General features: G+C 45.1%; 1 protein-coding gene across 1 annotated transcript in view; it reads left to right on the top strand.

Annotated features, from left to right (window-relative positions):
- TRPV6 (transient receptor potential cation channel subfamily V member 6) overlaps positions 1–24834 on the top strand; it is a 73471-nt gene that overhangs the window by 29289 nt on the left and 19348 nt on the right. The window contains exons 2-7 of the mRNA XM_083419853.1: positions 12568–12665; positions 13911–14033; positions 16125–16265; positions 20918–21016; positions 22513–22688; positions 24263–24409. Of these exons, the coding sequence (XP_083275979.1) occupies positions 12568–12665; positions 13911–14033; positions 16125–16265; positions 20918–21016; positions 22513–22688; positions 24263–24409 (784 nt within the window). The remainder of the gene's footprint in view (positions 1–12567; positions 12666–13910; positions 14034–16124; positions 16266–20917; positions 21017–22512; positions 22689–24262; positions 24410–24834) is intronic.

The following is a 24834-nucleotide window of genomic DNA, read 5'->3' as shown; positions in this document are numbered from 1 at the left end:
CAGTGGTACCTCGGGTTAAGTACTTAATTCGTTCTGGAGGTCCGTTCTTAACCTGAAACTGTTCTTAACCTGAAGCATCACTTTAGCTAATGGGGCCTCCTGCTGCTGCCATGCCGCCGGAGCACGATTTCTGTTCTCATCCTGAAGCAAAATTCTTAACCTGAAGCACTGTTTATGGGTTAGCAGAGTCTGTAACCTGAAGCGTATATAACCCAAGGTACCACTGTATTGTGGGGCCTAAACCCTAGAAATTAATAAATGGTAGGGTTTTGATTAATTGGGATATGGATGAAAGTACAAGCTGCAGAACTGTGCCAGACAAGGAATCCCAGGGCTGGTTTATGCAAACCAGCCTGGCTTACCTGGTGAAGAGCAGATCTGTTAACATGACAAAAGGGGTTGATGGGCCATCCGAGAGGAATCCTTTGGCCTGGGGAGACAGAAGTTGCCAAGGTGATGGAGTCCTGCCACCTCAGGCAGGAAAAAGGAGTCTTGAGCAAGAGTTGCTGGGAAGGAGGAGGAAGCAGAGAAAAGACTGGGATCCATCTTGGGCAGGTTGGCTGAAGGCCGGCTGCACTGCTGTAAGGGACAAGCCCCTCTTGAAATGACCATGCTGTAAGATCTGGCCTCGCTCCATGTAGAGGCGTAAATAGATGGATAAACCATATTTCTTAAAGCTATGACAGGCTCTGCCGTGTCTCAATTCTCCAAAGGGAACCACAGACCCTGGATGAGTGCCTGAAGCCCCATAGGCTCTTGCTACTACTTGCCGGAGACAAGGCAAGGCACCCAACTTTTGCAACAATATGTTTCCACCATATGCTATGTCTACTCAGAAGTAAGCCCCTTGAGTTCTCAGGTAAGCAGGCATCCCAACTGCAGCTGTGACGTGCCACGGGGCAGCTGAGACTTTTGCCTTGACAAAACGTTCCGAAGGAAGCAGCTAAAGAAATTGAAGACAACATGTTTAAAAAATGCAGTCTGTGGAAATGCAGTCTGTGCTAGGAAAGGAACACAAGGTCGGGAGTTGAAGAAAAAAAAGTACATCTTCAGCAGCAGAAGCTGCAGGTTATAATTAAATGCATGGGAGTTTGGGCTGGTCACCTGTCCTTACGCACAGTGAACAAAGCCATCTTTTCTTGCCAAGTGTTTGCGTAACCAGCTGTAGAATTTACGGTAGAATTTACAGTAAATTGGCAGGTGATGGGGCACCTTAAAATGGCTCGTAGCTTTTCAAAGTAAACACCAGTTGTTTCAATAGAAACTTTTTATGTGGCTTTGATACCAGAAGTGAGCAGGCAGTGAGAGAACATTGTGGAGCACATGAGAAGGCGTTGCCTGTGTCCCACCCTCCTGTCCCACATTCTCCTTTTAATGCAAAAAAAGTTAAAACGTGCACATACACTAAACAGCCAAACTGGCAAGTTTGTATCTTCTTTGGCCTTTAAATACTAGAGCTCATAGGTCAGATCAGCCTACCAGAGCTCCTGGATAATACTCTACTGAATTTTTGTAGGGTTCGGTTTTTCCACTGGCTTTTTCTGTACCCCTTTCTTGGCACAAACTGATTGGCAGAGTTGCCAGCTGGCGATGCCCACTTTCAAGGATGTGAACATTTCCCCTTTTTGCCAATTAATTTTCATTGCTTTTCAAAAACTTTAACAAATTTAGCATCATGATAATTCAAATTCGCTACGAATTTGACTTCCCACCCCGCCATCTTGATGTTTCTCTTCCTACCCTTATGGCATACATTTCCAAATTGCATTTCAAAAACTTAAAAATATTTAAACATTTTATCCTTGATCTCTCTCCTCCCCCCCCCCCCGTTTTCTTCCCTCTTCACCCCCCTTCTCATTTTCGGCTCCTGCTAGATTTTTTACTTAACTATAACATATTCCCACATTTCAAGGAGAGTTACTCTTCACTTTGTCAGCTCACAAACCCTTACTTTTAAATCGGTAATCCTCCATTAAAGCCCATCTCTCCCAAGGATGTGAATATTTTCAAGCCTCTGGGTTCACACGTGGCCTGAAATATCGCCAGCACAAGGCCAGTGGCGGGGACGACAACACTCTTTCTGAATAGACTGAATGAAAGATTTCATGGAAGTGGGGATGCTAGTTTGAGCGCACTGCTACAGTCCTAGGCCCATGCTCGTATGCAGGTGAAAAAGGTAAAGGACACCTGGATGGTTAAGCCCAGTCAAAGGCAACCATGAGGTTCTGGCGCTCATCTTGCTTTCAAGCCAAGGGAGCCAGCGTTTCTCCACATACAGCTTTCCAGGTCATGTGGCCAGCATGACTAAACCACTTCTGGTGCAACGGAACACCGTGATGGAAACCAGAGCACACAGAAACGCCGTTTACCTTCCCACCACAGCGGTACCTATTTATCTACTTGCACTGGTGTGCTTTCGAACTGCTAGGTTGGCAGGAGCTGGGACAGAGCAATGGGAGCTCATTCCATTGCGGGGCTTCAAACTGCTGACCTTCCGATTGGCAAGCCCAAGAGGCTCAGTGGTTTAGACCACAGCCCTACCCTCGTCCCATATAAACATATAAACAGGTGTGCTGGCATTCCGACTTAATAACACCCATGTACCTGTCTCAAACACAATTGCTGCCTAAAGCTTGTAGGCACTGTAAGGACGTCTGCAAAGCACTAGACTCCTCTGGTTTTAGCCACTGAATTCTGCTGTATGAATCCAACACAGAGCTAGAAATGCTTAAACCCACTAGAATAGTTCCTAAATCTGTATTGGAGCCTACAAATTGCTCTGGTCGATGCTGCCACCATTTGGCCTTAAAATGCCACTACATCGAATAATATATTCAAATATATGCTACTTGTGCGAGGTGCTGTTGAGAACACTAGCCCTGTCAAATAAGCAAAACGGTGTTCAGAGGAAGTAAGTTGAGTTGCTCTCCCAGATCCTTCCACCAAGGAAATAAAAATACCTACAAAGTACAATGCCACTGGTCATTAATAAGAACAAATTAATAGTTAATAACAACAAATGTCACATGGAGATTTAAACACTGCCCTGGCTGTCAGTATGCATGAAAAGAGTAAAATGTTTGTCCATAGAATTGTAGAATTGGGACTGTGAGCGTCCTCTAGTTATTTTCTCCCCTGATTTCTTATATGCTTAATTCATTGAACAACATATTTCAAGATGTGTGTGACCTTGTCTTGGTGATCTTGAGTGATCCACTCTGCCGCTCTCTGAATTCTCTGCTGTGAAGTCACGCGCTGCTCAAGCAACGAGTCTCAGAAATAATTGTTTTCTAGACATCAAAACACTGCTCTTCCAAGAAACCGCTTGTGTGGTCTTGTTGCAGGGTAAAAATCCGCTATAATGCAAATAGCATTCCTCCACCTCAGCTTGCCAGAATCCATCTTCAAAATTAATAATCGCAGTCTCTTGCCAAGATGCTTTATAGATCCTTCTGGTTCCATAAATTATTTTTCCACGTACCACACATGCAGGTTATCTTCTGGTTTGTCATGATGTTTTTTTATGGCAGAGTTTTATGGTGCACTTGGGGAATAAGCAAACTGGTTTGCTTTCAAATGTAGTGTATTTCTTCACCAGAAATATATTTTCCTTTACTGAGTTTTTCTTTTATGTGGGGAGGTCTCTCCCACCCCAGAGTAGCTGCTGCTGCTGGTGGTGGTGGCAACACCACCACTTAGAATAATAGAATCACAAAATTGTACAGTTGGAAGGGGCCTTGGGGTCATCTAGTCCACCCCCCCCAATGCAATAATTTTTTGCCTAACATGGGGTTCGAACCCACAACCCTGAGATTAAGAGCTTCATATTCTGCCAACTGCACTATCTGCAGTTCGCTCAGTGTACTGTCCCCCATTGCCAGCCCACCTCAAGGACGGGACAGTAGTGTGGCCTTTGAATGAGCATGGCTCCCACCATGTTTGCCACTCATCTTAATTCACCCAAAATTAATTGTCCTGGCTTCCAGATCCACTGTATGTAACATAAGCTGCTTTCCATCTACTTCTTACCTCTGTCCCATTTCCCTCTCGCCCTCCCCTGGTGATTGGAGACGATGGTTCTATCCACACCATACATTCAGAGCAAATTGAACACGCGTTTAAAGCACATTGTTTTCCCCCAAACAACCATGGGAACTGTAGTTTGTTATGGGTGCTCAGAATTGTTAACCACGTGAGAGAGAGAAGGAATCACAGTTCCTAGGCTTGACTGAGTGAAGTTTTGTGTTTTAAATGTGCATTGAATGTGCTTTGAACGCATGGTGAAGATTTGCCCTACAAAGTTCTACCGGAAGCACTGCAAGTCCTTTCTTTGTGTGCTGGCTTTTAGCACCTAGGATTATAACAATCGTGGGTGGTTTTCTGGCACTTGTTTTAATCTCCTCTAATCTGGTTTTAATTTGGTATTTTATATATAATAGAATCCATTAATTGTTGAGTTGTTCTGCCCATTGGCTATTAGGAAAGAGACAGAGGGAGAGAAAGACCAGGAAATGTTCAGTTAAAACCAGGCAAAAGCAGAATGGTGGCTCCAATCCAACACAATTGGCAGATCCTCTGAGTGTTCCTGTTTTCCAGGGACAGTCCTGGATTTACAGAAGCCGTTCCGGTTCCTGATTTCATCCTGTAATGTCCTGCTTTTCCTCAGGACATCCCTATTTCCATTGGAGAAATGTTGGAGGGTATGGAGTTATGCAACCCCCGAGCCAAGGAGATAAGTAACTATACAAGCTTTAGAAGACATCTGAAGGCAGCCCTGTATAGGGAAGTTTTTTTAAAATTTTCATTATATTTTTATATATGTTGGAAGCCATCCAGAGTGGCTAGGGCAACCCACTCAGTTGAGGATGTTGTTGTTGCTTAGTCATTTAGTCGTGTCCGACTCTTCGTGACCCATGGACCAGAGCACACCAGGCACTCCTGTCTTCCACTGCCTCCCGCAGTTTGGTCAGACTCATGTTTGTAGCTTCGAGAACACTGTCCAACCATCTTGTCCTCTGTCGTCCCCTTCTCCTTGTGCCCTCCATCTTTCCCAACATCAGGGTCTTTTCCAGGGAGTCTTCTCTTCTCCTGAGGTGGCCAAAGTATTGGAGCCTCAGCTTCAGGATCTGGCCTTCCAGTGAGCACTCAGGGCTGATTTCCTTCAGAATGGAGAGGTTTGATCTTCTTGCAGTCCATGGGACTCTCAAGAGTCTCCTCCAGCACCATAATTCAAAAGCATCCGTTGAGGATTGAGGGGTATAAATATATTATTATTATTATTATTATTATTATTATGGAGGGCATCCCTATTTTCATTGGAGAAATGTTGGAAGGTATGAAATGGAAAATGATCTACAACACAATAAATAGCAGTAAGGCTTCAGTCCTGTAATACTTATCCAGGAGCAAGCCCCATTACACATAGTGGGGCTCCCTTCTGAGTAAATTTGCGCAGGATAGCACTGCTTGGATGCAACCCTATTTTCTGGAATAAGTTCCTTGAAAGTCATCAGCACCTGCTTCTGATTCAGCATGCATAGGCTCTTAGAGGGTGAACCTGCCTCCTTCGCCACTCCCATACGGTATTTTATACAGAGATAGTATTTTAAGATTTGGAAGCCTTGGTAATGGGCCTAGAAATGGAATTTACAAATATTTTTTTCAAACACACATTTCTACACATCCCAACCAGATACTATGTGCCAGCAGACTGGAGGAGAATCACTCCTCCGAAAGAACAATTTAAAATAAAATGAATTATTATTATTATTATTATTATTATTCATATATCCTCTCTCCTACCCATCTCCATTGTGGGCCATTTGCAGTTACCCATTTTTATGACTATTTGAAACGTAAAATTTAGCGATCCCCTGCTGCCTGGATGCAAATAAAATCCCACAATTAAAAGCAGACACCGTATATTTCTCCCTCTCTTTACATTAAATGTTAATTAAAGCTGCATGGAAGGCAAGTTGAATGTATTTAGGTTGTGGCGTCTTATCCTCAAGACCTTCGGTGGTTTTTAGAAGGTCAGGTGTTCTCTTTCCCTCTGTCTCCCAAGGGGTTTGCAAGATAATTCTTAGTGGGTTTGCAGGTGTATCCAGGGCAAATCACTGGCACCTCGGGGGCAGAATCAGCTGTTCGCTTGCTTTTCAGATGGTAGTAAAAGGTAAAGGTAAAGGACCCCTGGATGGTTAAGTCTAGTCAAAGGCAACTATGGGGTTGCGGTGCTCATCTTGCTTTCAGGCCAAGGGAGCCGGCGTTTGTCCACAGACAGCTTTCCGGGTCCTGTGGCCAGCATGACTAAACCGCTTCTGGTGCAACGGAACACTGTGACGGAAACCAGAACGCACGGAAATGCCGTTTACCTTCCAACCACAGTGGTGCCTATTTATCTACTTGCACTGGTGTGCTTTCGAACTGCTAGGTTGGCAGGAGCTGGGAAAGAGAAACGGGAGCTCATTGCATCGTGGGGATTCGAACCACCGGCCTTCTGATTGGCAAGCGTAAGAGGCTCAGTGGTTTAGACCACAGCGCCACCCGCGTACCTCTAGTACACATGGCAGTACTAGGTTTTTTTACTGACCAGTCCAATGTTCCCGGTGTTCGTGGGACATTCTCAGCAATAATGTTTGCAGCTGAACTGGGTCAATTTTTAGTCCCTGGGAAAGGGTTTAAACTTGCTGCAACTCTGCTGAAATGGCAGGTGGGCGGACGGTTTCATAAACGCCTTACTACTGGAGGTGGGGAGGGCCTCAGGTCCATGAGACTAAGGGTTAAAATGTCCAATGCTTTTACAGGGACAACTTCTCAGAAGGCACCAATGCCAGTGCAGTCATTTTGCCAAGATGGAAAAAGTATACTGAGGTGCACAGAAGGCTTCCTCCTTTACAGTGCCTGCTCCCTTTCAAAGGAGCATAGCCACCTGCTGCCTGGTTTAACCTGAGAGGAGGTGGCAGTTTTTTCCTAGGAGAATGTTACTTAGGGAAAGTTCATGCACCGCGAAAGAACACTTTCCCCTTTTAAAAAAAGGAGCCCCACAAAATTCTGAAACTGGCCCACAATGATTTATCAAGTAGACGTTTCTGGGGGAAATTATCCTTCTCCTATCCTAAATCAGAATTTCCTTTATAAGCAAAATGCTCATTTGGCTGCAATATACATAGAACTGAGATGCCGGTCAATTATCATCAAATTTATTTTTTTGTTAATTGTTGCTTAGAAATGATAAAAATAACTATTTGCAAGCAGTCCTTGAAGCAGCATACAAAGCTAATACTGCAAACTGATTACCTATTATTTGATTCTGATCAAGTATTCAATGAAGCCGAGAACGCTCTAGATATATATTTATATTAAGTATTGGTGCAAAAACCAGTATATCAGCTGTGTCTGTTTTCTGCACACCTTCCTTTCTCGACATTCGTGAGGCTACGTCTTCCTTTCCAGTAATATTCTCTCTCTTCTCCATCCATAAAATAAACAAAAACAGCTCCCTCCAAAAGGCAGCAGGAGTTTAAATAAAACATAACAAGCCCTGATAGTTCATAGCAGGAGGGAAAAGGATGCCATGAATCGGTGCCAAGCTGTTTCCATTTAGTGTGAGTGATTCTGCCTCAAGACTGGTGCCAGCCTCACTTCCTCATTTGGGGGCATTTGTTGGATCTGGGCCCAGGGTTTTTAATTAAAATGGGCTGAGGTGTGGCATTTGGGGCTGTGCCCTCTGTCTTCCGGCGGACCAGCTCCCCTCAGACAGACAAGTTTCCCTTAATTGAGGTAATCCTTGGCGTCGTGTGAGCACAGGAGCTGATTCCTGCTGGGCTTTGGGCCTTGACATTTTCCAGCTATTCCCACACTCCAAGAGATCGTAAGCTGGCATTCCGCCACCAGAAATCTCCATATGGGAAACGGCCAAGATGAAATACATTTTTTTCGCGCCTTATTGACAGGAGTGAAATTAAACAAGTTCTCCGCTTTTCTAATTCTTCCTGAAAGGGTTGATTGGCACCTAGATTTTAAATTTGCCAGGTGTCCTTTAGATTGAGGGTTGCCCCCACAGTTTAACAACTCCCCAAGTGTTGCAGCTCCCTAGAACGCAACAGAGATGTTTATGTTGCAGTGCTTTTTAGCAGGGAGTACTGAGGTGGAAATAGGGGACGCGGGTGGCGCTGTGGTCTAAACCACAGAGCCTAGGGCTTGCCGATCAGAAGGTCGGTGGTTCAAATCCCCGCGACGGGGTGAGCTCCCATTGCTCAGTCCCTGCTCCTGCCAACCTAGCAGTTCAAAAGCATGTCAAAGTGCAAGTAGATAAATAGGTACCGCTCCGGCGGGAAGGTAAACAGTGTTTCTGTGCGCTGCTCTGGTTCTCCAGAAGTGGTTTAGTCATGCTGGCCACATGACCTGGAAGCTGTACGCCGGCTCCCTCGGCCAATAAAGCGAGATGAGCGCCGCAACCCCAGAGTTGTCCGCGACTGGACTTAATGGTCAGGGGTCCCTTTACCTTTACTGAGGTGGAAACATGCAGCCACCGCTATTGAGCTGGGTGTTCGTATCATTTTAATGCACGTGCTGCCGTGAACTCAGTGGCAACTATAGATGGTTAACATACATAAATGAATTCATCTAGAACAAATTATTACTTCTTGCATCATTTTCATCATCCAGCCGCAACAAAAGGATGAGCTGAGAGTCTATTTGCATGGTGGTTATACACTGTTCCTTTCCTTTAGTTTCCCCTCGACTCACGGATTTTATTAATTTGCAAATTGCATTTATTACCCTTACCTTTCCTCTGAGGAACTCAAGTTGGTATACATGGTTCTCCCCTCTCCACTTTATCCTGTCTCCGTCGTCTTGCCTGTCTTTGCTGCTGCCCCTTTATGCCTCTTCTGGTTCTGGGAGACCAGATAAGAGGGGAGCTGGTTGCAACAGGAAGGGGAGACACCCTGGCTTCTTCACCAGCCTGCCTCATCTCTGCCTCTTGGTCCCCCTCTTTTCCAGCCTCCACTTCTGCCTCTGATTCTAGACTGCTCTCTGCCCCATCTTCTTTCTGCTCACTAAGCCCTGTTACCTCTTCAGCTTCTGACACCAGCTCTTCCCAGTCTTCTTCCTCTTATCCCTCTGACTAGTCATTATTGTCCCACCACTAACCCCCTGGCTCTGAGCCTTCTTCCCTGGGGAGTTCCCTTGGGGGGTTCCCCAGCTGATGTCTCCCAACATTCCTCTGCATCCAGCCAGCCCATGACAAACCATTAGATTAAGAGCTATGTATAAACCTTTGCCAATGTGTGAATGATACTATAGATGGAAGTTTAGCTGTTCGTAGTGTGTGTGTATTACCGTATTTTTCGCCCTATAGGACGCACTTTTTTCCCTCCAAAAATGAAGGGGAAATGTGTGTGCGTCCTATGGGGTGAATGCAGGCTTTCGCTGAAGCCTGGAGAGTGAGAGGGGTCGGTGGCTCTCCAGGGCTATCCGCAAGCCGTGGGAGGGCTGCGCAAAGTCGTGCAGCTCTCCCACAGCTTGCGGAGAGCTGCCTGCATCCCGAAGCCTGGGGGTGCGTTGAGCTCAGCGCCCCCCAGGCTTCGGTCTTCACGCAGCTCTCTGCAAGCTGTGGGAGGGCTGCGCGACTTCGCGCAGCTCTCCTACGGCTTTTGGAGAGTTGCCTGCATGCCGAAGCGGGGAAGCCCGAGCTTCCCCCGACCCCAGCCCCCAGAACAGGCAGCTCTCCGCAAGCCGTGGGAGCCCGGCGCTGGGCTCCCACGGCTTGCGGAGAGTTGCCTGCATGCCAAAGCCTGGGCGCGCTGAGCTCAGCGTGCCCAGGCTTCGAGCTTCCCGCAGCTCTCTGCAAGCCGTGGGAGCCCGGCGCTGGGCTCCCATGGCTTGTGGAGAGCTGCCTGTTCTGGGGGCTGGGGTCGGGGGAAGCTCGGTCTTCCCCTGCCCCAGCCCCGCGCCTGGGGGAAAAATAAATTTCCCCCCTTTATTCCCCCCCCCCAACCAGGTGCACCTTATGGGCCGGTGCGTCCTATGGGGCGAAAAATACGATAATTTTTTAAACAAATTATTTTCAAAAAATGCTTTTCTTATACAGTGGTACCTCGCAAGACGAATGCCTCGCAAGACGAAAAACTCGCAAGACGAAAGAGTTTTTTGAGTTGCTTCGCAAGACGAATTTCCCTATGGGCTTGCTTTGCAAGATGAAAACGTCTTGCGCCTTTTTCTTAAAACCGTCAATGCATTCCTATGGGAAACTGTGCTTTGCAAGACGAAAAATTCACAAGACGAAAAAACTCGCAGAACGAATTAATTTCGTCTTGCGAGGCACCACTGTATAATAGTGTGGTCAAGTAATAGCTGGATTTTTTAAGGTGCATTTGACAATTACCCCATTTTTATGTGAAAATATAATAAGGATAGCTGGTATTTGGAGTCTGTAATGAGCTCCAGTGTTAGTTCCCACTTGATACCTTATTCGTGTACTTCAGCTGAAAACCTCATTGAGATATGAATAAAAATGTCATACTTAACCTTAAGTATTCCTAGCCTAGCTCCTACATCAACAGAAATAAGCCATTGTGTCTTTTTAATCAAATTTTTCTCCACAGTTGGGAATACCCATTACCCCCTAATTACTATGATCGGGGACTAAAAGATCCCAATGCCCATTAATAAAACCCTCAGATAAAAAAACCCAACAAACGTGCATATGTGTAGGTACACACAGATGTTACACACACACACACACACAACGGGGAATGTGAGCCAAAGTACCACAGAACAACTAATGATTTTATTATAGGAAAAATAATCAAGGATGAAGCGAAATGTTTTGGCATTTGGCATTTGCCAAGTTTGAAGAGGTCTTCTAGGAATTCTTGGCAGTCTGCGGTGATTAAAACAGCAAGCGAAAAGGACCCAAGATGCTATTATACAATTGCATCACCGTTGCGCGGTGTTCTAACCAGAGCAGATGTACTTGCGCACATCAATACCCTGTCAATTAAAAAAAAAAAGGAAGACTAGCAAGTCACACATGTGCAAATTCTGAAATGGTGTAGAAATTCTCCCAAGTTAAATTGGAAGGCAAGTGAAGTTGGGACATAAGGCAGAGCCAGCTGTGGGGCAAATAACAAAATGGGCAAACAGCTGCTCATCCTTGCAGATTGGGGACCCCCTATTCTGTCCTCTAATCAAACATCATTGTGTGCACTGGCAAACCTCTGCCATGCACAGGTGTGTTACAGGTGTGAGAGAGGATCGTTGCTGCTCCCCCTGTCTCTTATACTTGGAAGGTTTTGCATTCTTCGAAGGCATTATAAAGACAGCTGTGAACCTGATGATGAGGGAGGGCTCCTACAATATGGTGCCTCCAATAGTCTTGAATCCCTTTCCCTAAGCACGCTTTGGAGGCACAAATTAGGAGTCCATTTGTTCCCCTCTAAAGATTCCTCAACTCGCTCTCAAAGGAAAGGATTTTCTGTTTTCTAGCTGGTTCCTATTATGTTTCACATCCAGTTAAAGAAGGACACAGGGCATCGTGAACTTCTGCAGAACTTTGTGCCCCTTGAATGGCTGGGCAAGAACACTGCTGGAGCCTTCTGAACTCCTGTTGGTTTCAAGAGAGGTTGCACAGGAAAGCTTTCTGGTTGATTTGAATCCTATTAATAATACTCTGAATTCCTTCTTTGCCCCCAGCGGCTTCTCTTTCTGTGTATCTCCTTTTTCAAAGCCAAATTGTTACATAAGTTTAATGAGACGCGTCTTCATTGAGGGCTGCTCACCTTTTCTTGCAGCTTTGTGTGTTGGAAGCATGTTGGGAGGACCTTTGTTGGCTATCCAAGCCAGCGATTGAACCCTGATGGGCAGATCTGCTGGCATGTCTTAGAACAAACACATACAGATATTTCTGCCTGAATTTAACTCTTCATAGTCTCTGCCTGCCTGTATCAGCAGCTGGCTTGCCCCCAAGTTTGCACATAATCCTAAGTGACAAACCATGGCTTAGCTCCAGGTATAGTGTGGCAGCAGGAGGACCATGAGAGGAGCAAAACAGCAGTGATTTACTCCCTGTGTAGCTGCATGCACGCACATTCGCATTTACCATGGTTTGGCTTAGAGTTATGTGCAAATGAGGGCAGTGTACCAGAAAAAGTATTTTAAAAATAACATTACTGAAATATCACTTTTTGCCTGGTATTGATGGTAATTAGTCTTACCAGCAGATGCTGCGGAATAGAGGAATGAAGACTTTCCAAGTTGTTAGCTGAGTTAGCATTTCATGTCTTCAGTGTGACTTTTACCACCGTGCAAGAACAATTATTATTTTCTTTTTCTGAAAACCCTGCAGAACCTTGGTTGAAGATCAACTATTGAAAGCGGGAGCTTCTTGGATGTGTCTGTTGATATCTCTAGGGCATTTTTTTTTTAGTTGTCTTGCTGATAAAGACAGTTGTCTTAGTTTTGAAAGACAACTTTGCTGGTGTGATGAGAAAAATCCTCCTCCATGGGTCGTATGGGTTGTAATGCATATTATTCTGAATTTATTTTGCTTTCTGCTTGTTTCAGGATCTGGGAATCTCCCCTCCTCCTGGCTGCCAAGGAGAACGATGCCTCTGCCATTCAGAAGCTCCTTGCCAGCCACAGCTGTGACATTCACGAGAGAGGTATAGAATCCATGCTGCTCATCGTGTCCACATTGCCTGCTAAGATAAAGCACAAGGACCTTGAGGGGAGGAGTAAAAGGGAGACAGTGATAGAAAATGAGTTCTTGGGTTGAAGGAGGCCAAGGATGGCTTCAGATGTGGCAGAAGGAACAGGAAGTATATATGCCATGTGCTTCCTGGTCCTCCTACTACAAAACAAACTTGATTTACTTATATACCGCTTAATGCCAGAATAGGCTTCGAAGCAGTTTTCAGCTATAAAAACCAATGACACAAACTGCAGACACCCGTAATTACAACACACAATATAATGTTTCACATCTCCTGTCCGAAACACAGCTGAAGTAGCTGCATGCCCAGGTGCCCCATCACTTGACTGCCCATCTTAAACAGTGAAACAATGAGACATGGCAACTTATATTTGGGTCAGATCAGGCCACAACTTCATTGACTACAGATGTAAGAAATTTGGCATAGGCATTGGGTAGAACCAACCATTTCTGGCCTGCCTGCTGGGATGAATTAATTTTGGGGTCAACCGGAAGTGAGGGAGTTATTGACCTACATCAAGGATTAACTCCTGCACTGGATTGCACCTGGGGAGTGCTGTGGCCCCTGGGTGTCCAGATGGATCCCTTTAACAGGATACCCCATTCTTTGAGGGGCAGGCAGAGGCTACAACCTGCCCTCTGTCCAAGCGTATGCCTACCCAGTGCCTAAACCGCCAAAGCTGTGATGGTGGCGATAACCACAGGGCTGGAGCCAATTCACCAACTGGGAAAATGTCAACCTGGTCCTGAACATGGCGACCAACAATGTCCATAGTAAGGTTGGTGAAAGCACAGTGTACCAACCAGACAGGCAGGGAGGGTGGGAGAGCCGTCAAAGAAGTGGTAGTTGACACAGGAACGGGCCACCTTTTATTCCCAGAGCATGGACCCAAGAGAAGCCCCATTGGTCCGCCCCCTGGGAGTGGCCTGCCCCCATGTCTGCTCGCAATTTGCTAAGTTTGTGAATCCTCCTTCTGGGCAGCAAACTAGGCTCAGGAGCCTTGCCCACCACCCATGAAGTGACCCGGTGGGACCTCCATCACCAGATCGTGGCAGGTGGGAGGAGCACTGGCCTGCAATAGTGTCTACCGGCAAGGCTGAGCCGACTTCTCGTAACTTCTGTGAGCGCCTTCAGCAGGTTGGCAGAATTGACAACATGTGGCCATATATTCTCTATATCTGGTGGTTTCTCTAGGTGCTGTTGGGGAGACAGCTCTTCATGTGGCTGCCTTGTATAATAGCTTGGAAGCAGCCCAACTCCTGATGGATGCAGCTCCAGAACTAGTGAACGAGGCTATGACGTCAGAACTTTACACAGGTAATTATTATTAGAGACATCCATATCCTGCAATTCAGTTTTGCAATAAGCTCCCAAAGTGTCTCGCGATATAAATAAAACAGTAGTGAATAAACATCAACAGTCATGAGATCTATTAAATATAAAACTACGACAGCACTCGGAACAAGTGATATTTACTATAAAAATGTGTCTAAACCAAAGCCAGAATGGGGCCACCAGATCCATAACCTGGGCCCAGAAAACCTTCCCCTCATGTCCATCTTGAGCCCTTCTCCTCGTGTCCTCATGCCCTTGTGAAGGCCAATGTTAGGTGGAACCAGTGCTTCAGATCCCAAGGATGCAAAGTTTAGGAGTTTGATCATAAACAACTATTTATGAAGCAATACATTACCATTGTCTGTGTGTAATAATTTAGTTACGTCTGACTTGGAACCATCGGGAGATGGTGGACTCTCCTTCCTTGGAGGTTTTTAAGCTGAGGTTGAATGGCCATCGGTCCTGGATGCTTTAGCTGAGATTCCTGCATTGCAGGGGGTTGGACTAGATGACCCTTGGGGTCCCTTCCAACTCTACAGTTCCATGACTTTGCCCTGTGTTGGATACATGTTCTAGGGTGCATATTTGCTTTTTGTGGGGCCATGTTGCAGCCCGGCAGGCCAGGCTAGTGTTCTGTATGAATTGAGTGTGCATCCTAGAATAGGATCCCGTATTAGGACTGGTGCTTTCAAACTTGTTCATGAATGACATGGAAGTTAGGGGTTAGAATCATAGAACTGTGGAGTTGAAAGGGACTGTTCATTCCAGCTCCTTGCAGTGCAGGAATATTTTGCCCAATGTGGTGCTCGAATCCATAACCCTGAGATTAAGAGTCTCATGCTCCGCTGACTATCGGAGCTGGTTAAGGTCACTGATAGCTACTCTCCCAAGGTTACCATGTGAACTTCATGACTGAGCTGGGATTTGAACTTGTGGCTCTATGGTCCAAGTCTAATGCTGTCCAATATTCTCAACTGGCATATAATAATAATACTTTGCATTTATATAGTGTAGATGCTTGAGGAATTGATTGTGCTTTGCAAATTCCAATAACCAGCTGCATGATTCATGCCTCCCAGATCAATGCGTAAATTGGAACAAAGGGTTGTTGTTTTTAGAATTTCATACTTTTGAAATTTCTGGTGGAGTTCTCTGCTCAAAAAAAACCATTCAAATACATTTTAATTTTTTATAGATAAAATGCTTACTATGTGAGGAAGCCCATTCAAAAATACAAATTTAAATGAGAGTTTTCATGTGGATTTTTATTTAAAATAACATTAATATGGAAACAGGACAAGAATAGACTTATAAGTGGAGGTAGGGTCAAGAAATAGAATTGATTCTCCCATCCCTTTAATATATAGTGTTACGTCAATAAAGGTTTGAGAATCTAAATATATAGTTCTTTAAGTGTTTGCAAAAGACCTACTGCAAAGTTTACTTCAGGTACTCTTAACAGTGCAATCCTATGCATATCGACTCAGACGTAAGTCCCACTGAGTTCAATGAGGCCTGGGATGCAATCCTTGAATAGAAATATGAGAGCTGCACTGTTACTCCAAGGTTTGCAGCCTAAAGACTATAACCTCAAAGTGGGTCAGTATAACAGCAGGATTTGAAACAGGGATTTCCCAGCCAAGCTCTTAGCTACAACATTACACCTGTTTCCTCTTTGATGAAATGGTATTGGATAAATTCCAGATGGAATATAATAGCAGCAGAAACAGAGTCATCAAAGCACTCTTGAATATAAATGGTCAGAGGGAGAATATGAGCTGCTTAATTTATCGGTAATTAATTTTGCAATTGCATTTGTCATTAAAATCAGCATTCATCAGCTTTGCCTCAGGGGTTCAATACCCCTTTCTTCTGCAGGTAACTCAGATGAGCTTCTCTGAATGTAATCACTTGTAGTTGATGTCAGGCTTGTGTAAAGCATAACTTGCTGTTGTTCATCAATTATTTGCCCACAAACTAGCTGGATTTGTGGGTCCCAGTTTTCATTAGCGATGCTTTTCTAGACTGGAGGAAATGGAGAACCTTATGTAAGCAGACATTTGTGTATTTCAGGGGAGACAGCTCTTCACATAGCTGTGGTGAACAAAAACCTAAAGCTGGTGAAAGCCTTGCTTGAGAAGGGGGCAGATATTAATAGCCCGCGAGCCACTGGATACGTCTTCAGGCGCAGAAGTGACAACCTTATCTATTTCGGTATGTTTGGAGTCTGGGTACTCTTCCCCTCACATTCTTCTTTTCTGTCTGGAGGGATTTTTTAAATGGAGAATTCTGTCACACGGGTCCTCACCGACAGCCGATATGCAAATAGACCTCCTCAGGAAGACGTGAGCTGCAGTCTAGAGTCTCAGCCATCAACGGCCCACATTCTGAGTTGGCAATTATTTTGGAAACCAGTGTGTTTGAGGTGTTATGATGATGGAGGTTCTGTCTGTGGTATTTGATCTGTGAAGGAGCAACTCACACCTGCGTACCCTCCAACTTTTCTCTGATGGAAATAGGGACGTCCTATTCCATCATCCCAATCATCATCATTTTATTATTTATTCCCTGCCCATCTGATTGGGTTGCCCCAGCCATTCAGGGCAGCTTCCAACATATATAAAAACATAATTAAACATTAAACATTAAAAAAAGACTTCCCTATACAAGGCTGTCTTCAGATGTCTTCTGAAGATCGTATACAGTGGTACCTCAGGTTACATACGCTTCAGGTTACATTCGCTTCAGGTTACAGACTCCGCTAACCCAGAAATAGTGCTTCAGGTTAAGAACAGTTTCAGGTTAAGAACGGACCTCCGGAGCGAATTAAGTACTTAACCCGAGGTACCACTGTAGTTACTTATCTCCTTGGCTCGTGGGTTGCATAACTCCATATCCCCTAATGTTTCGTGAAAATAGGGACGTCCTACCATACCATCCAACATTTCTCTTATGAAGGAAATGCAGGGCATTCTGTGATCAAATCAGAAACCGGGATGGCTTCTGTAAATCCAGGACTGTCCCTGGAATTGGAGGGTCCGCACCTGCCAGATCTTGCAAGCATGAAAGTGTAAACTGGCCCCAGGGTGACCAGAAGCAAAGGAGGTGAGAACTCTTGGCGTATCTTTTTTTAACAGTTGCGTAGAAGAGGGAATTCCACCAGGTACAGTTCTGCTCACCCTTGCTTAACAAGCTCACGAGATAAAGTGGCTAGACTTCTTATTATAGAAGACAGGAGTGGTTCACAATGGACTGGTCAGATGGTGGTGCTGCTGCTACCCACTGCTCCACTGGTGCTGAGCACTGTTGCTATGGGGGGAATCCACTGGGGAACCTTGGTTGTCCTCCCCATAGACACCTCCGCAATGATGGTGGCATTAAAATATCCTGTTCTTCTTCAATAATAGAGAAAAAAGGAGACCAAAAGAGAGAGATTAATTGAAACTGTCTAGTAAATCAGATCGGTAGTTGGGTTCCTGTTGGGGAACCTTGGTTGTGTGGACTTGGAATCCATTTGGAGATCCAGGCTGGGGAGACTTCAGGAGATGCTGTGGTTGCTGGTTCTTCTTCAGGGCCAACCCAAGGTAAACAAAGAGTAATATGGTAGAATCAAGCATGCATTGGAATTAATGTCAAGAGTTGGGCACAGCTGGTCATGAATATAACACAGCCCAAGCCGGATGAGGGCAGTGCACATTTATATGGTGTAAATTGTACTCCAAACACCCACCTGCATTATCTCTGTTTTTGGATTAAACCACAGAGCCTAGGGCTTGCTGATCAGAAGGTTGGCGGTTCGAATCCCCGCGATGGGCTGAGCTCCCGTTGCTCGGTCCCTGCTCCTGCCAACCTAGCAGTTCAAAAGCACGTCAAAGTGCAAGTAGATAAATAGGTACCACTCTGGCGGGAAGGTAAATGGTGTTTCCGTGCGCTGCTCTGGTTTGCCAGAAGTGGCTTAGTCATGCTGGCCACATGACCCAGAAGCTGTATGCTGGCTGCCTCGACCAATAAAGCGAGATGAGCGCTGCAATCCCAGAGTCAGTCACGACTGGACCTAATGGTCAGGGGTCCCTTTACCTTTACCTAAACTGGTGTTATGCTCATACTGCCGCAGGAGGCAGAAAGGTGCCAGAGACTAAGAGGCCACTTAGAAAGGTGACATATGAGATTGGAGCTTCCTGGTTCTCAGATAAATGGGACTTATCTGCCCACAAACTTGACTGGTGTTATTGGCCGTCCGTTGCCCCAAGAATCTGTCATTTTAAGGAGCGGGGTGAGCTAGCTTGTCTTTAGCAGGGCCTTTGAATACGCTCACTAAACTCCCAGGATTCTTTGGCACTGAAAAATAAAGAAGTAAAGGACTCCTGACAGTTAAGTCAAGTCGCAGACGACTCTGGGGTTGCGGTGCCCATCTCACTTTACAGGCTGAGGGAGCCAGCGTTTGTCCGCAGACAGTTTTTCTGGGTTATATATCCAGCATGACTAAGTCGTTTCTGGTGCAATGAAACACCGAAACCACCTAAATTTGTCTAAAACCAGTGTGCATAGAGAAAGTTGGTCTTTGAAAATTCCAGTTTGAGTTGACCAGAACCTCAGTTCCTGGGCCAAAATGTGGATCAGGACTTGGCTAACCAGCATCTCTTGCACTTCCTGAATGTTTGGGTGCAGTTTGTTGCTCAAAAGAAGTGTCAAAATGTGTTTTAAAATGCATTTATTTACAATTTTTAAAAAGAAAATAAGGTTAAAATACATAAAGAAATGTGGGATTTCATGCAGGTTATTTTTTTTTAAAGAGGGTGGGGAGGATGGAGCAGACTTATGGATGCATATGAAATTGATACAGACCAGAAAGAGGCTTATCTCTAGATACAGCTTTGCAGTGTAAATATGCCCTTAGCCGTTGCGATGTTCTTCAAAATTCCCTTGCAGTTCTGATAAAATGTTGCTCTAGCCCTTTAACAAGCTGTTTCATCTCCCAATTCCCTTGTCCATGGTAGTATTTTTATTCAGAAGCTTTCTTTTCCTTCACGAACTGAATCTCCAGCCAATGTAAATCAGAATTTCCCAGCTGACTTCACTAGAGCTGAGCATTTGCCGTGCGATGCTTAGATGGATCCCCAGCTACCTGTTTCAGGCAGTAATTAAACCATGCTTAGTAGATCAACTTTCAAGCATTTTGGTAATGAGCCTTCATTAATTTTCACTCGGAATAAATTGTAACACTCCAGAGACAGTACATGAAAAAGGACGGGCGTCTCTTAATTCTGCCTCCCTTATCTAGCCGCTCTCACTCAAACAGAGTTTCAACCCTCAGCTTGCAGTCTCAAAGGATATTTAGTCTTTCTTTTAAACCGCATAGGTCACAGTTTAATTAGAGGGAGGAGTGAAGGGCATTTACCTTCCTGTGAAATTGATTTTGTAATTTCTTGAAACCCCACAGAAGTGTTGACTTCTTGAAATGAGATAAAATGGTCTAGGATGGTTGGCATATCATGTTTGCTGAAGTTGTTGTAACTCTATGTTGTATTCAGCAAGGGACTTGCCAACCAAAATTAATTGGCGCTTTTAGGCGCACTTGTCTGTATTGTGATATCACAGCCCATTGGGGCAGCAGGCAGCAGTAGCAGCCGTTCCATCGACTGTAGGAACAGTCGTTCCCGACTGTAGCAGCAGTTCCTTCGACTTAAGGAACCCTGTGAAATATAGTTCTGTAGGAGGGACGGGGTCGGAATCTCTAACAAAATTTTCATCACTCTCGTGAAGCTAACCATTCTCGGTAAACTGGGAAATTCACCATGTGCTGGTGTTACAACCCAAGTCACTATGCCTGTGTGTTAGCTATAACAACAGCAAACAATACGAGCAACACAGAGACCAGTATACTAGATAGCACTGTAATTCTTATTGCATAATATACATGATTTAGTAACAAAAAAAAAATGTGTGCACTTGTAAATTCTCTGATATATTTGAAATCAACTAACACACGTCTGTCAATCTTTGAAAGTCCGTAGAAGTATAATAAGTCTATGGTTGAAACAAAGTAATAGATGCTATCCTGTGGGCTAAGCGGTAAAACTTTTTGTGCTGAAGAAGATTCCAGCGAAACAGTCGGATTATCCGGGATCACTGTCCGTTGTTATTCACCTAATACAGTGGTGCCTCGCAAGACGAAATTAATCCGTTCCGCGAGTCTCTTCGTCTAGCGGTTTTTTCGTCTTGCGAAGCAACCCTATTAGCAGATTAGCGGTTTAGCGGCTATTAGCGGCTATTAGCAGCTATTAAAGGCTTAAGGGATTAGCGGATTAGCTGCTAAAAGGCTATTAGCAGCTTAGCGCCTTAGAAAAAGGGAGCGGAAAAAACCCTCAAGAATCGCAAGACATTTTCGTCTTGCGAAGCAAGCCCATAGAGAAATTCGTCCTGCGAAGCACCCCTGAAAACGGAAAACCCTTTCATCTAGCAGGTTTTCCATCTTGCGAGGCATTCGTCTTGTGGGGCACCACTGTACTTCGGCACCATGGACGCCTAAAAAGTTTTACCGCTTAGCTCACAGGATAGCATCTATTACAGACGTGTGTTCAATTGATTTCAAATATATCAGAGAATTTACAAGTGCACACATTTTGTTTTGTTACTAAATCATGTATATTATGCAGTAAGAATTACAGTGCTATCTAGTATACTGGTCTGCGTGTTGCTCATATTTTTTGTTGTGTAAAGTTTGCAACCCAGGGGTTTGTTGTTCTGTAATGTGTGTTAGCTATGGAACCCATTCTTTCCCTTAAAAAAATGAACTGTTGGAAATCTGACATGGTGCCCCTGCTACTACTCCCCCTTTTAAACCCCCTGGTTGTTTCTTTCCTCAGGCGAACACATTCTATCTTTTGCGGCCTGTGGTGGGAGCGAAGCAATTGTGCAGCTGCTCATTGAAAATGGCGCCAACATCAGAGTGCAAGACTCTTTGGGTACGGTATCTTCGAAGGGAATCTGCGACGAACCTTGGGGGGATTCATGCTGGAGAAGAGTGTGGCCCCGTAGTCCCCCTCCCTCATAGCCCAGTGCCTATTCTCTGCCGTCCATGTCGGGGTACAGAAGTAAATGGCCATTCCTGAGACAGCAAGAAGCCAGATCCCAAATGATGGGATCCTGAGCATTGTAGGCCAGTGTTCTTTGGTAGTTTCTTGTAGAGGAAGCCCAGTTCATTATATAATTGGTAGAATCTAATGATAAAGCTTTGGGGTGACTGGGCAGCAGGTGTGCGGCTAAGACCATAAGAAGAGACTTCTGGATCAGGCTAGCGGCCCATCTAGTCTCACAGTGGCCAACCTGAGGGAAATTCTCAAGCAGAACCCAAGCCCGTCACCTCATACCAGAGACACCAAGTTCCGCTGGACATGAGGGGGGCGGGGCTTGTCACATGCACATGATGTCACACGTTCAACACGCGTGTGATGTCACACACATAGTGGGGCCCTCTGCCACTGTGGGGAGGCCCACCGAGGCCTGCCACAACCACATGGAGGCCCAGTAGGGCCCTTCACCACCACACCCCAGCCCCTGAAGATTGGGGGGTTTGTCCTGTCCCCACATACTTGGGGGAGGCATGAGGTGTCCTCAGTTCCATAGAATTGGTACCTGTGGCTGATATTCACCTTTTCTCTAAAATTCCTCCAATACTGCAACATTTCCTCATAGGGGAAGTGCTCCATTTCCTTGAACATTTTGGTTGCCCTGGGTATTTTTGAATTCCTCACATACACCAAAACAAACACCCTTCCAATGGAGAATCAGTGTGTTAGGGAAGATTGAGCCTAGCTTTCTCCCTGACATGTTGTTTTTCTAAGTGCAGGGAGGGCTTATTATCTATCTATCTATCTATCTATCATCTATCTATCTATCTATCTATCATCTATCTATCTATCTATCTATCTAATCTATCATCTATCTATCATCTATCTATCCATCATAATTTCTATCCCACCCTTACTCCCAAAGGAACCCAAAGGCTTATGGGAGGTCTATAGTCCAGGAACAGCTTTACACTTGATTCCAATAATTATGTAAACTAGTTTTAATAATCAAGTTATATGATTAGAAAAATCATAACTAGTTGCAGCTGGACTCGCCACATTGGTGATTACATATTTCACTGTTTCCTGTCAGAAATACTACAGTTCAACAGCAAGAGTTACTCTGTTTGATTCTGCTGTTCATGGATCTTTTTTTCTATAAGGCTCTTTATAGGAAAAGGAAAAACCGAGACCCATAGCCTGGTAACAAACTTCATTGATGAATCTGTCGATAGCATAAGAACTCCATGCCTTATTTTTTGATGCTGGCCTCTTCTTTCAGCAAAGCCGCCAAGATTGCTAATGAGACAGAACAAGGGCCATTGGTCGCCTATAAAAGTCTCCTCAGGATATCAGAATGATTCTTGTTTTTCCACTTTGTGCTGTTGCAGGTAACTCTGTCCTCCACATCTTGGTTCTCCAACCAAACAAAGCATCTGCCTGTCAAATGTACAATCTGTTTCTTCGCTACAACAAGGAAGAGAAGGAGCTGGTGGGCCTAGACTCAGTCCCCAACAACCAGGGGCTGACTCCCTTTAAGCTGGCTGGTGTGGAGGGAAACACAGTGGTGAGTAAACGAGTACGCAGCCATCTTCTGCTGCAGTCATAGCTGTTGGTTGCTGCTGTGTTGTTTTTTCATTTTAATGCATTTATATCCTCCTTTGTCAAAGTCACTTAAGGCTTTAAAGCTGACAAGTCACATAACAAAACAAAAAATGCAGCGATCATTAATATATTAAAACAGAATGGACCACCTCATGATGACACCTAGATGCCATGAGGCTAGCCACACATTTAAGGGATGTGGGTGGCGCTGTGGGTTAAACCACAGAGCCTAGGACTTGCCGATCAGAAGGTTGATGGTTCGAATCCCCGTCACGGGGTGAGCTCCCATTGCTTGGTCCCTGCTCCTGCCAACCTAGCAGTTCAAAAGCACGTCAAAGTGCAAGTAGATAAATAGGTATTGCTCTGGCGGGAAGGTAAACGGCATTTCCGTGCGCTGCTCCAGTTTCACCAGAAGCGGCTTAGTCATGCTGGCCACATGACCCGGAAGCTGTACGCCGGCTCCCTCAGCCAATAAAGCGAGATGAGTGCCGCAACCCCAGAGTCGGTCACAACTGGACCTAATGGTCAGGGGTCCCTTAACCTTTACCTTTACAGACACCTTAGATGCCACGGGTTAGCCACATTTGAATACTTGAACGCTGGTGAGACAGTAGGACCATCCATGAGTGAATGCTGTGCTGTGACCCCTAAACCCAATTGAACCTCTAGGCACACCTGCAGAGGAACTGTGCATTTCCTGAACTTGTCTGACCAAGCTCAGAGATGCTTCCTGAGCTGACTGAGCACTAGCCCAGACAGTGTTCCTTTATATATTCTTTGTAAGACAGTGTGAGTAGTAAAAGCCCCATCTCCCATGACCCTCTTTTTCCTGGGATGAATATCCATTAAACAGTGCACCTCTGGTGAAACTGCTGCAGGAAGTGCTGTAAAATGGCAAAGGACTGCACAATAAAAAAAACACACATTCTGGTGTGGGTGGGTTGATTCAACCCTGTGAGCTGCTCTTTTTATGGGCAGCTGTCTGTGTGGCTGAGCACTCATATGGTTTGGGTTCCTAGCAGCAACCACCATATTGGACAACATATTAACTGGGCCCACGAAATTGCAGCAGGAAGAGCATTTATGGGTATGACAAAGCAAAATAAATGAGTTGCTGTTGACATATTGGATTAGCTTTATATGAGAATGGAACTAAGCCCCAAGAAAATATACAGTTGGAGGCATGGGCTCTGGCAGTAGGACTACAACTCCTCTCATCCCTGACCATTGACTGTGCTGGCTGGGGCTGATGGGAGTTGTAGTCTGATATCTAGAAAGCACCATGTCAGCTACCCCTGAGCTACAGTTGGAAAAATGATTTAGATACAATGAGATTTCTGCCAATATAACTGCACTGAGGTTTATTCTATGATTGTGTACACTCTTTCCCTATGCTATTGAATTTTTCTGAGTCTTTCATAGAAAAAGAGGGAGAGAAATTGTGCTGCAGGGGGTCATGGGGTTACTGCACAATCTGTAGCAACCACCTTGACATGGGTCTAGTCTAACTGAGATTTTTCTCTTCCCAATGACCAGATGTTCCAGCATTTAATGCAAAGAAGAAAGCACATCCAGTGGATGTTTGGGCCTTTGACATCCACCTTGTATGACCTCACGGAAATTGACTCCTGGGGTGATGATCAGTCGCTTCTGGAGCTCATTGTCACCACCAAAAAGAGAGAGGTATTTGTTACACTAACCTACCCTCCAACATTTCTCCAGTGAAAATAGAGATGCCCCCAACATTTCTCTGATGAAAATAGGGATGTCCAACACTATTTTTCTAGGAAAAGAGGTGCTGGAACTTACCATGAATGCCCCCCTTGTTCCCTTATAATGGCAATGGTGCCCACCTGAGAGGTGCCGGAACTGAGTTACGGTGAGGTCTGGCTGAAAAAAAGCTCTGGGGACCTCCTATCCTAACATTTCTCTGATGAGAATAGGGACATCCTAAGGAAAAGCCGAACATTCCTGCATTAGAGCAGAAACTGGGGTGGCTTCTGTGAATCCAGGACTGCCCCTGGAAAATAGGGACATTTGGAGGGTCTACACTGAATTTATCTAGAACAAGTAGCTTTCAAATGACCTTCTAGAAAGCCCTGTTTGTT

Source organism: Podarcis tiliguerta (genome assembly GCF_965153285.1).
Source record: "Podarcis tiliguerta genome assembly, chromosome: 17".
In the NCBI taxonomy this organism is placed as follows: domain Eukaryota; kingdom Metazoa; phylum Chordata; class Lepidosauria; order Squamata; family Lacertidae; genus Podarcis; species Podarcis tiliguerta.
The sequence above is the reverse complement of the archived record's forward strand: the minus strand, read 5'-3'. Positions and strand labels throughout refer to the sequence as shown.